Below are 12,912 nucleotides of genomic sequence, written 5' to 3' on the forward strand. Positions count from 1 at the left end.
ATAAATGTTGTGTTACTATTTAAATGTTGATTGTTAGTACTGCAAGGTACTCATGTCTGCTTTAGTTTTGAAAGCAGCAGGCAAACACCTTTGAGGTTGTCACTTGGGGGAAGACAAGACATGGGAAAGCGTGGTACTTATATTTAATATGGAGTATAAACTAACATAACAAAATTGGCCAACAATGTCGGCCCATCCACCATGTCCAAGTGAACTTCATCAGATGGGTCCCTATCAGACCTAATACTAAAACATTACAGATGTAGCCATGCTCCTCCATCTCATAATGCATACACATTGTGGCATGAATGGCAAGATTAGCACGCCCGTGAATATTATGCATGCCTATATATGTGTGTGCACTCCATAGACATCAATGGTGGGATTTCTGGATGTGATTAGCCTGCACTCCATAGACATCAATGGTGGGATTTCTGGATGTGATTAGTCAATTTAGGGATAGGAAATACAATGTATAATTGGATTAAAAACTGTTTGTGGAATCAGGAAAGAGGGTGGTGGTAAATGGCATACATTCCAGCCTGCGGGCCAATTAAAATGTGGGGGCGGGGCTTCATGAGTGTCAGGGGTAGAGCTATGCTCCATGTCCCAGCCCCTTGGTGGAAAAGGAAGTAAAAAAACTATTAGTTTATGATTGACATTGGATGGAAACCATCTGGTTCTCCCCCATCGATGGCAAAACTATTCTACATCGGCCATACGGCCATAAGCCATCGATGATTGAGAATGATCGATGGTAGATAGCCATCGCTAGATTCAATGTAATTTTTTCAGATTAATTAACATCCCCAGACTGGGAGTTACTTTGTATAAATTGCTAGCCGCACATTAAAGTTAACCCCTTCCCGACATATGACGTACATTTACGTCATATGTCGGTTGCGGGGGAATCAAGCCAGCTCACGGAGTGAGCTGGCTTGAAAGAGAGCAGGTAATGGCTGTATATTACAGCCAGGTACCTGCTCTCACTGCCACGAGCGGCGAGTTCGCCGATCGTGGCCGTTTAACCCTTTAAGCACCGCAGGCAAAGCGCCCGCAGTGCTTAAATAGCTGATCGGAGGGGGGGCGCCCCCCTCCGGCGCCGATCGGGGCCCCCCGCGGCAAGATCGGAGGGTGCCGATCGGTTGCCATGGTAGCCAGGGGTCTAATGTAGACCCCTGTGCTGGCCGTTTCAGCATTCCTATTACATCCTGCCTGAGGCAGGATGTAATAGAAAGTGCTGAAAATCACTATGTTCAGCCATAGAGCTCTATGGCTGAACCTAGTACAGGCGATCGCGCCCCCTAGTGGTCAAGTACACTAGGGGGCCTTGTAGTAAAAGTAAAAAAAAAAAAAAAAATAAGTTTAAAAATAAAAAAAAAATAAAAAAATATTAAAAGTTCAAATCACCCCCCTTTCCCCATTTCACAAATAAAAATAAATAAAAAATAAAAAAATAAACATATTTGGTATCGCCGCGTTCCTAAAAGTCCGATCTATTAAAATATAACATTAGTTATCCCGCACGGTTAAAGGCGTAAACGGAAAATAATTCCCAACGCCAAAACTACGTTTTTTGGTCGCATCGCCTACCCAAAAAAAAATAACTAAAAGAGATCAGAAAGTCGCCCATATCCCATAATGGTATTAATTAAAAAGTACACTTCAGCCCGCAAAAAATGAGCCCTCACCCAGGTCCGTAGGTGGAAAAATAAAAAAGTTATAAGCCGCAGAACATGGCGACGCGACGCAAATTAGAAAAACCGTAAAATTTTCTTTTTTTTTTTTTAGTGGTAAAACATAACGAAAACTATATAAGTTTGGTATCACCGGAATCGTAACGACCCATAGAATAAAGATAACCCATCATTTTAAACGAACTATGAACTCCAAAAAAACCGTAACATGCGCAAAATTGTGGAATTGCGTTTTTTTTCTTTTTTACCCCACATTGAATTATTTCCTGATTCCCCAGAATATTATACGGTATAGTAAATGGTACCATTAGAAAGTACAACTTGTCCCGCAAAAAAAAAGCCCTCATGTGTCTATATAGCCGGAAAATTTAAAAAGTTACGCTTATTTGAACGCGAGGAGGAAAAAAAAAAAATTAACAAAAAAGGCCTCGTCGGGAAGGGGTTAAATTTAGGGTCCAGCTACATTGGGTGTGGAAACAGGGTCGACAATCATTATATTCACCCCAAGAGGTCAACAGTCATATGCAGGGCAGCCAAGATGGGGGGAGCGGGTACAAATGACCCAGGCCCAGGCTTGCTGGGATTACAGTTTTTAGATTTTTCTTTCACCCTCCTCTAAACATTTTGGGGGCATGGCCTAAGTGCGGGTGTGCCCTCCCACACACTTAGACCACGCCCCCAAAATTTTACAGAGGCCCGGCATTCCTCTCAGCTGCCCTGGTCATATGGTCATATGGTCAACATGTTAACCCCTTCCCGACATTTGACGTACATGTACGTCATGGTCGGGAAGTACTTCCCGACATTTGACGTACATGTACGTCATGGATTCTAACTGTCACTGCGTCTATAGACGCGGTGACAGTTAGGAGATGTCTGCTGTCCCTGACAGCAGACATCCCCCCTCGTCGCCCAGGGGGGGCAGGGGTGCCCCCCCCGGTCGGCGATCGCTGTGATTGGCTGTTCAAATCTGAACAGTCAATCACAGCGTTTCCTGTGTTACTGGCGGCTAAGCCGCTCGGTAACACAGAAAACGGTGGTGATCGGTGCAGCACCGATCACCACCGAGCGGCAGCACCCCCCTCCCACCCGCCGGGCACTCACCCGGCAGCAGCAGCAGCTCCAGCGGCTCCACCGCTACGTCCGGAGCGCACGCTGCGCTCCCCTCCTCCCCCCTCCCCCCCGCAGCAGCAGCAGCAGCAGCAGCAGCATCATGCTGCTGCTGGAAAAGTTAAAAATAAAATAAAATAAAAAAATGTGCAAATGTGTGTATATATATATATATATATATATATATATATATATACACACACATATATATATATATATATATATATATGTGTGTGTATATATATGTATATATATGTATATATATATATATACACACATATATATATATATATATATATATATATATATATATATGTGTGTGTGTGTGTGTGTGTGTGTGTGTGCGTATACCGCACCGATCACCAACGATCGCCAGCCCCCCCCCCCCCCTCCCACCCGGCAGCCCCCCTCCCTCCCACCCACCCGGCTGCCGCAGCGCCAGCACCCCTCCCACCCCCCCGCCAGCCGCAGCGCCAGCCCCCCTCCCAAAGCTGGTGACCAAAATGGGGTCACTTGTGGGGGGGTTCCACTGTATTGGTGCTTCGGGGGTCTTGCTAATGCGACATAGCACCCGCCATTCATTCCACCACCAAAAATCACTCCTTCCCTTCTGAGTCCTGCCATGCACCCAACTGGTATTTTTTGGTCACATGTGAGGCATTGCCGTACCCGGGAGAAATTGGGGCACAGATTTTGAGGTGCTTTGTCTCCTTCATTCCTTGTGAAAATTAAAAATTTTGAGCCAGAACTGCATTTTTGTGTAAAAAATTAAATTTTTTTACACAAAAATGCAGATCTGGCTCAAAATTTTTCATTTTCACAAGGAATGAAGGAGACAAAGCACCCCAAAATCTGTGCCCCAATTTCTCCCGGGTACGGCAATGCCTCACATGTGACCAAAAAATACCAGTTGGGTGCATGGCAGGACTCAGAAGGGAAGGAGTGATTTTTGGATTTTGCAGCACAGATTCTGGTTGAATGACCCCCGAAACACCCATACAGTGGAACCCCCCCACAAGTGACCCCATTTTGCAAACTACACCCCTCAGGGAATTCATCTAGGGGTATAGAGTACATTTCAAACCCCCCGGGGTTTCACCAATTTTGATACAACTGAGCTGTGAAAATAAAAAATTATTTTTTTTCATTTTCACTGCCCAGTTGTACCACAATTGGTGAAACCCCTGGGGGTTTGAAATGTACACTATACCCCTAGATGAATTCCCTGAGGGGTGTAGTTTGCAAAATGGGGTCACTTGTGGGGGGGTTCCTAACTTTTAGCATCTTATGGTGCCTAGAAACCTACATGGTGCCTAAAAAATAATCTCATAAAAAGGAGTCTCCAAAATCAAGTAGGTGCTCCTTCTATTATGAAGCCTGTGGTTTGGTCACCGTGCACACTAGGGCCACATATAGGATATTTATGAAAACCAAAGAATTGGGGGAATCAATTTTTAGTCACATTTCTCTAGTAAAATCTACTGTGTTCCTTAGAAAAATGTATTAAAATTGAAAATCCGAAAAAAAAATGAAATTTTGAAATTTCACCTACACTTTGTTTTAATTCCTGTGAAACACCTAAAGGGTTAACAAACTTCCAAAATGCTGTTTTGAATACTGTGAGGGGTGCAGTTTTTGAAATGGCATCATTTATGGGGGTGTCTCACATACAAGTCCCTCAAAGTCACATCAGAACTGAACTGGTCCCTAAAAAAATCAGTGTTTGAAATTTTCTTGAAAATTTGAGAATTTGCTAGTCATATTTGAAGCCTCCTAGTGTCCAAAAAAATTAAAAGGAAGTTGAAATAATGATTGCAACATAAAGTAGACATATGGTCTTTGTTAGTTATTAACTATTTTGAGTGGTATGATTATTTGTCTCACAAGCAGAAAATGTGACATTTTGCATATTGCTAAATTTTCCATTTTTTCACGATATTTTGGTATTTTTCACAAAAAAACACAGACTGTATCGACCCAAATTTACCACTAACTTGAAGTACAATGTGTCACGAGAAAACAGTCTCAAAATCACTGGGATAAGTAAAAGCAAAAAAAAGTTATCCCCACTTAAGTGAGACATGTCAGATTTGAAAAAAAGGGCTCTGTCATGAAGGCACAAACTGGCTCTGTCATGAAGGGGTTAAAGGTCCACCTTGACAAAAGTTCGACATAAGCAACAGGAAAAAGGTAGATATATCAAAATGTTGACATGCGTTTTTGAGTGTTGACACCTGCTGACATAGACTCCAATTAGTATAGCATGTACACTCACATGGCATGCTCAATATGATTTGGGCATGGTGCTTCACTCTGCTCGTGCTGTGCTCAGCACACTTTACTGTTCCAAACTGTCGTCCACATGGACCATAAAGCATGGAAAAGTCCAACAAAAGAAAAACAATTGTTAAAAACTCACAATGACCATTTCATGTGCCCTTTTGCCTAAGTTGACCTAGTGCTAGTTGTCCTTTTGTCAATGTTGATCTAGTACATGTCAACCAAGTGACTGTAAACCTAGACACTGTTGACCTATCATTTAAATGGGTTGGGATCATTTGGTCTACAGCAAGTTGGTTGACAGTCATTAGGTCGACACCGTTAGGTTAACATGGGGATAGGTTGACATGGACACAGTTTCCAGTGCACCGCATGGCTCGCTTTGCTCACAGTGCTTCTGCTTCTAGACACTGTCGACCTAATGCTTGTGTCAACCTAATGACCTGTCGACCTAAACCCATGTCGACCTAGACCCATGTTGACCTTGACCCATGTCGACCTGGAACCGTGTTGACCTATCCCCATATCAACCTAACGGCGTTGACTCAATGACTGCCAACCAACTTGCTGTAGACCCAATGACTGTATCCCCATCTAAATACCATAAAATCTCTCCCTTACTTTTCAGCACTTTAGTGAGAGTAAGAAAAAATGAAGTTGTCCTGAGCTATACTGAAACACTGATGAATAAGTTACTGTAGCTGTGTTTATATGGCTGTATGGGAAAGTAGGGTGTTATATTGACACTTTATCACAGGTTAAATTTAAACAGCAGTCTTTGACTAAGAACTACTCTTCCAGTGTAACACTGAAAGCTATTGCAGGGCTGGATTCAGTACTAAGGACAGCTCCTATTCTAATGACTCCTCAGCTTGTAATGCAGGGCTGGATTCAGCACTAAGGACAGTTCCTATGCTAATGACTCCTCATCTTGTGCTGCAGGGCTGGTTTCAGCACTATGGACAGCCCCTATGCTAATTACTCCTCAGCTTAGTCCGCAGGGCTGGATTCAGCACTAAGGACAGCTCCTATGCTAATGACTCCTCAGCTTGTGCTGCAGGGCTGGATTCAGCACTTAGGACAGCTCCTATGCTAAAGACTCCTCAGCTTGTGCTGCAATGCTGGATTCAGCACTAAGAACAATCCCTATGCTAATGACTCCTCAGCTTTTGCTGCAGGGCTGGTTTCAGTATTAAGTACAGCTCCTATACTAGTGACTTCTCAGCATGTACTGCAGGGCTGGATTCAGCACTAAGGACAGCTCCTATGCTAGTGACTCCTCGGCTTGTGCTTCAGGGCTGGATTCAGCACTAAGGACAGCTCATATCCTTTTGACTCCTCAGCTTGTGCTGCAGGGCTGGATTCTGCACTAAGGACAGCTCCTATGCTAGTGACTCCTCAGCTTGTAATGTAGGGCTGGATTCAGCACTAAGGACAGTTCCTATGCTAGTGACTCCTCATCTTGTGCTGCAGGGCTGGTTTCAGCACTATGGACAGCTCCTATGCTAATTGGCTCCTCAGCTTAGTCCGCAGGGCTGGATTCAGCACTAAGGACAGCTTCTATGCTAATCAACACCTCATTTGGGCTGCAGGGCTGGATTCAGCACTAAGGACAACTCTTATGCCAATGACTCCTCAGCTTGTGCTGCAGGATTGGATGCAGCACTAAGGACAGCTCCTATGCTAATGACTCCTCAGCTTGTTCTGCAAGGCTGGATTCAGCACTAAGGACAATTCCTATGCTGACGACTCCTCAGCTTGTGCTGCAGAGCTGATTTCCGCACTATGGACAGCCCCTATGCTAATTGACTCCTCAGCTTAGTCCGCAGGGCTGGATTCAGCACTAAGGACAGCTTCAATGCTAATGAACTCCTCATTTGGGCTGCAGGGCTGGATTCAGCACTAAGGAAAGTTCCTATACTAGTGAACTCCTCAGCTTGTGCTGCAGGGCTGTATTCAGCACTAAGGACAGTTCATATGCTAGTGACTCCTCAGCTTGGGCTGCAGGGCTGGCTTCAGCACTAAGGACATCTCTAATAAGAGTGACTTCTCAGCTTGTACTGCAGGGCTGGATTCAGCAATAAGGACAGCTCCTATGCTATTGACTCCTCAGCTTGTGCACCCTGGCTGGATTCAGCACTAAGGACAGCTCCTATGCTAGTGACTCCTCAGCTTGTGCAACAGGGCTGGATTCAGCACTAAGGACAGCTCCTATGCTAGTGACTCCTCAGCTTGTGCTGCAGGGCTGAATTCGGCACTAAGGACAGCTCCTATGCTAGTGACTCCTCAGCTTGTGCTGCATTCAGCACTAAGGACAGCTCATATACTAGTGACTCCTCAGCTTGTGCTGCAGGGCTGGATTCTGCACTAAGGACAGCTCCTATGCTAGTACTCCTCAGCTTGTAATGCAGGGCTGGATTCAGCACTAAGGACTGTTACTATGCTTATGACTCCTCAGCTTGTAATGCAGGGTTGGATTCAGCAATAAGGACAGCTCCTATGCTTATGACTCCTCAGCTTGTGCTGCAGGGCTGGATTCTGCACTAAGGACAGCTCCTATGCTAGTGACTCCTCAGCTTGTGCAACAGGGCTGGATTCAGCAATAAGGACAGCTCCTATGCTTATGACTCCTCAGCTTGTAATGCAGGGCTGGATTCAGCACTAAGGACAGTTCCTATGCTAATGACTCCTCATCTTGTGCTGCAGGGCTGGTTTCAGCACTATGGACAGCCCCTATGCTAATTACTCCTCAGCTTAGTCCGCAGGGCTGGATTCAGCACTAAGGACAGCTCCTATGCTAATGACTCCTCAGCTTGTGCTGCAGGGCTGGATTCAGCACTTAGGACAGCTCCTATGCTAAAGACTCCTCAGCTTGTGCTGCAGGGCTGGATGCTGCACTAAGGACAGCTCCTATGCTAATGACTCCTCAGCTTGTTCTGCAATGCTGGATTCAGCACTAAGAACAATCCCTATGCTAATGACTCCTCAGCTTTTGCTGCAGGGCTGGTTTCAGTATTAAGTACAGCTCCTATACTAGTGACTTCTCAGCATGTACTGCAGGGCTGGATTCAGCACTAAGGACAGCTCCTATGCTAGTGACTCCTCAGCTTGTGCTTCAGGGCTGGATTCAGCACTAAGGACAGCTCATATCCTTTTGACTCCTCAGCTTGTGCTGCAGGGCTGGATTCTGCACTAAGGACAGCTCCTATGCTAGTGACTCCTCAGCTTGTAATGTAGGGCTGGATTCAGCACTAAGGACAGTTCCTATGCTAGTGACTCCTCATCTTGTGCTGCAGGGCTGGTTTCAGCACTATGGACAGCTCCTATGCTAATTGGCTCCTCAGCTTAGTCCGCAGGGCTGGATTCAGCACTAAGGACAGCTTCTATGCTAATCAACACCTCATTTGGGCTGCAGGGCTGGATTCAGCACTAAGGACAACTCTTATGCCAATGACTCCTCAGCTTGTGCTGCAGGATTGGATGCAGCACTAAGGACAGCTCCTATGCTAATGACTCCTCAGCTTGTTCTGCAAGGCTGGATTCAGCACTAAGGACAATTCCTATGCTGACGACTCCTCAGCTTGTGCTGCAGAGCTGATTTCCGCACTATGGACAGCCCCTATGCTAATTGACTCCTCAGCTTAGTCCGCAGGGCTGGATTCAGCACTAAGGACAGCTTCAATGCTAATGAACTCCTCATTTGGGCTGCAGGGCTGGATTCAGCACTAAGGAAAGTTCCTATACTAGTGAACTCCTCAGCTTGTGCTGCAGGGCTGTATTCAGCACTAAGGACAGCTCATATGCTAGTGACTCCTCAGCTTGGGCTGCAGGGCTGGCTTCAGCACTAAGGACATCTCTAATAAGAGTGACTTCTCAGCTTGTACTGCAGGGCTGGATTCAGCAATAAGGACAGCTCCTATGCTATTGACTCCTCAGCTTGTGCACCCTGGCTGGATTCAGCACTAAGGACAGCTCCTATGCTAGTGACTCCTCAGCTTGTGCAACAGGGCTGGATTCAGCACTAAGGACAGCTCCTATGCTAGTGACTCCTCAGCTTGTGCTGCAGGGCTGAATTCGGCACTAAGGACAGCTCCTATGCTAGTGACTCCTCAGCTTGTGCTGCATTCAGCACTAAGGACAGCTCATATACTAGTGACTCCTCAGCTTGTGCTGCAGGGCTGGATTCTGCACTAAGGACAGCTCCTATGCTAGTACTCCTCAGCTTGTAATGCAGGGCTGGATTCAGCACTAAGGACTGTTACTATGCTTATGACTCCTCAGCTTGTAATGCAGGGTTGGATTCAGCAATAAGGACAGCTCCTATGCTTATGACTCCTCAGCTTGTGCTGCAGGGCTGGATTCTGCACTAAGGACAGCTCCTATGCTAGTGACTCCTCAGCTTGTGCTGCAGGGCTGGATTCGGCATTAAGGACAGCTCCTATGCTAATGACTCCTCAGCTTGTGCAACAGGGCTGGATTCAGCAATAAGGACAGCTCCTATGCTTAGGACTCCTCAGCTTGTGCTACAGGGCTGAATTCGGTACTAAGGACAGATCCTTTGCTAATGACTCCTCAGCTGGTGCTGCAGGGCTGGATTCAGCACTAAGGACAGCTCCTTTGCTAATGACTCCTCAGCTTGTGCTGCAGGGCTGAATTCGGCACTAAGGACAGCTCCTTTGCTAATGACTCCTCAGCTGGTGCTGCAGGGCTGAATTCGGCACTAAGGACATTTCCTTTGCTAATGACTCCTCAGCTGGTGCTGCAGGGCTGGATTCAGCACTAAGGACAGCTCCTTTGCTAATGACTCCTCAGCTTGTGCTGCAGGGCTAAATTCGGCACTAAGGACAGCTCCTTTGCTAATGACTCCTCAGCTTGTGCTGCAGGGCTGGATTCGGCACTAAGGACAGATCCTTTGCTAATGACTCCTCAGCTGGTGCTGCAGGGCTGGATTCAGCACTTAGGACAGCTCCTTTGCTAATGACTCCTTAGCTGGTGCTGCAGGGCTGGATTCGGCACTAAGGACAGCTCATATGCTAGTAACTCCTCAGCTTGTAATGCAGGGCTGGACTCCGCACTAAGGACCGCTTCTATGCTAGTACTCTTCAGCTTGTAATACAGGGCTGGATTCAGAACTAAGCACAGCTCCTATGCTAGTGACTCCTCAGCTTGTGCTGCAGGGCTGGATTCAGCACTAAGGACAGCTCCTATGCTTATGACTCCTCAGCTTGTGCTGCACGGCTGGATTCAGCACTAAGCACTGTTCCTTTGCTAATGGCTCATCAGCTTGTAATGCAGGGCTGGATTCAGCACTAAGGACAGCTCCTTTGCTAGTGACTCCTCAGCTTGTAATACAGGGCTGGATTCAGCACTAAGGACAGCTCCTATGCTTGTGATGCCTCAGCTTGTAATGCAGTGCTGGATTCGGCATTAAGGACAGCTTCTATGCTTATGACTCCTCAGTTTGGGCTGCAGGGCTGAATTCACTGGGTCTAATTCAGACCTGATTGCCATGATTCACACTTGGACTGATTTTCAATAGACTACACATGCCTACAGCCCAAAGTACGCATACACAAGGCCATCCTGTGATGAAATCCTGCTACTGTATTTGATTGCTCGCCATTGTGAGGATATAGGCATCTAGGGGTGGTAACCAGCTGTTTAGCTGGGTGTGCCAACAATAACACTCTAGGAGTGTCTTGGAAAATGCAGGCGTGTCTGAGCGGTTTAGTGGAGGGTGTGTGACATCAGGTCCAGGCAAGCTGTGCCTGTTTTTTGTACACTTTATGGTGTCATTGCCCTAAAGCAGGATATTTGAAAATTGACAGTTTACATGGAAACATGGAGCAATGAACTCTGTACTTTTTGTACTAGATTGCGTTGTATGTTGTACAGCAGCCTGCTTTCTGTACTAGATACGATGCAAGCTAGTGCTAAAAGCACGGGCGGTACAGACTTTCTGTGCTGTGCAATGTGCTGTGTGCGGGAGTGCGCATCACACTGGAGAAACACCCTGTGAATGGGAACCTTAAGCTGATCATTTTGTTGTCGCTGACTGCGCTTTTTCTAACAGTGGAAATAAGTCACAAGTCCATAAGGAACAATAAGCCATTAACACTGTATCAGCAGAGAATAACACCTACCTAATACAGTGGTCCCCAAACTTTTCTGAATCACGACACGATATAGTATCAGACTTTTATTCATGTCACCCATAGGCTAAAGCTTCTTAAAAATATATATTAATTAAATAAATTGCGGTAGTACAGTATGTGATCTTTGTTATTATTATGTAGTGAGTGACAAAAGTTGCTTCAGTTTATCCACATGTTTTATGATTTGTAGACACCAGCACTTGGTTTGCCTATTACATTGACCACAATTAATTTGAATTGGTCCTGGGCCACAACCAGAGGCACTCCTAAAACGGTCTCAAGGCACCCCAGGGAACCAATGGCCTAGTAGAACCGTTACACAAACAGACACATTGGGTGTTTCAGGTTCACTCGCAAAGCACATTTAGTTTGCTAATACACAAAACCTATGCTGCACTGCAGGTGGGGCAGATGTAACATGGGCAGAGAGAGTTAGATTTGGGGGAGTTATTTTGTTTCTGTGCAGGGTAAATACTGACTGCTTTATTTTTACACTGCAATATACAGTAGATATCAGTTTAAAGTACAAATCCCACCCAAATCTAATTCTCTCTGCACATGTTACACCTGCCTCACCTGCAGTGCACATGGTTTTGTCCATGAGTGAACCTGAATCCCCCCCACAATGTTATACACAGCGATGTGGCTGCTAATGCCCGCTTGGAACGTAATCCAACATACATAAATCCAGGTCAGTCCTATTTGTACATTGGTTTATTTGTTGGTTATTTTATTGAGATTCATTTTCACCATAGCCGTCTAGCTTGTGACTTTTGCCGGTATTAAGCTATTGGTCGGTGATCTGTGACTCTAATAAAGAAAATATGGGAAACAGTTTCTAATGATAACATTTTGTTAAAGATTTCTTAAAATGTTTTCTCAACACGTCATCCCGGATCCCATAGATGACAGGACTGAGGAACCTTGGCAGATAAGTGAACGTAAAAAAGTTGAACAATTGCAAAGGCTCATTTGCTTGAACAGAAAATGCCAGTGACAGGACAGTCAGTAAGGACGCCATGCATAGGAGGAACTGGAAGGCGTGGAGCATGACTGTCTTCCCGGCTTTGGAGGCAGAAGACGACTGAGAACTTACTTTTAGGGCCACCATCATGATTTTCACATATGTAAATATGATGGTAAGTCCCACCAGGCCGAAACATAGGAAGAGATTAATGGACCTAATAATATTTTGAATACTATTAACTAGCAACATCGTCTGTGTGCATACAATATAGAGATTGAATATATTGGAAAAGGATGAGACCATGACACATAACTCAGCCACATACGGAACAGTCATCGCTGAACATATTCCGATGAAAGCAGCGTTGGCCCTTTGCGAGGTGCACAGCTGGGCATGTCGGAGTGGGTAGCATATGGCAACATATTGCTCCAGAGCCATGGCTGCCAGGTTGTATGGAGTTATTCTGAATGTCATTGCTGAAACGGTGTATAGAACGTAACACAGTGGAACCGGGACATATACTACATAGATCGCTGCGAGAAGAAAGAGGAAGGCGAGGACAAGATACAATGTGTCATTGATGAGCATGTAGATAAACAGAACGTAGCGGGCATTCTGCTGGAGATCTGGGGTCAGGAAGAAGGCGTTCAGCATCACCGCGACAAAGTAGAAGAAGAAACAGAACCCCACTATTATCAGGAAT

The 12,912-nt window shown here is 45.6% G+C and overlaps 1 protein-coding gene across 1 annotated transcript; it reads right to left on the reverse strand.

Annotated features, from left to right (window-relative positions):
• Nucleotides 1–11,871: 11,871 nt before the first annotated feature.
• LOC146059258 (odorant receptor 131-2-like) lies at nucleotides 11,872–12,707 on the reverse strand (the record flags this gene model as incomplete). Its single annotated transcript, XM_083171361.1, has 1 exon — nucleotides 11,872–12,707. A coding segment is annotated over one exon (627 nt), but the record flags the coding sequence as incomplete, so codon positions are not given.
• Nucleotides 12,708–12,912: the final 205 nt, after the last annotated feature.

This window comes from Crinia signifera, chromosome 2 (genome assembly GCF_055691185.1).
Source record: "Crinia signifera chromosome 2, ASM5569118v1, whole genome shotgun sequence".
In the NCBI taxonomy this organism is placed as follows: domain Eukaryota; kingdom Metazoa; phylum Chordata; class Amphibia; order Anura; family Myobatrachidae; genus Crinia; species Crinia signifera.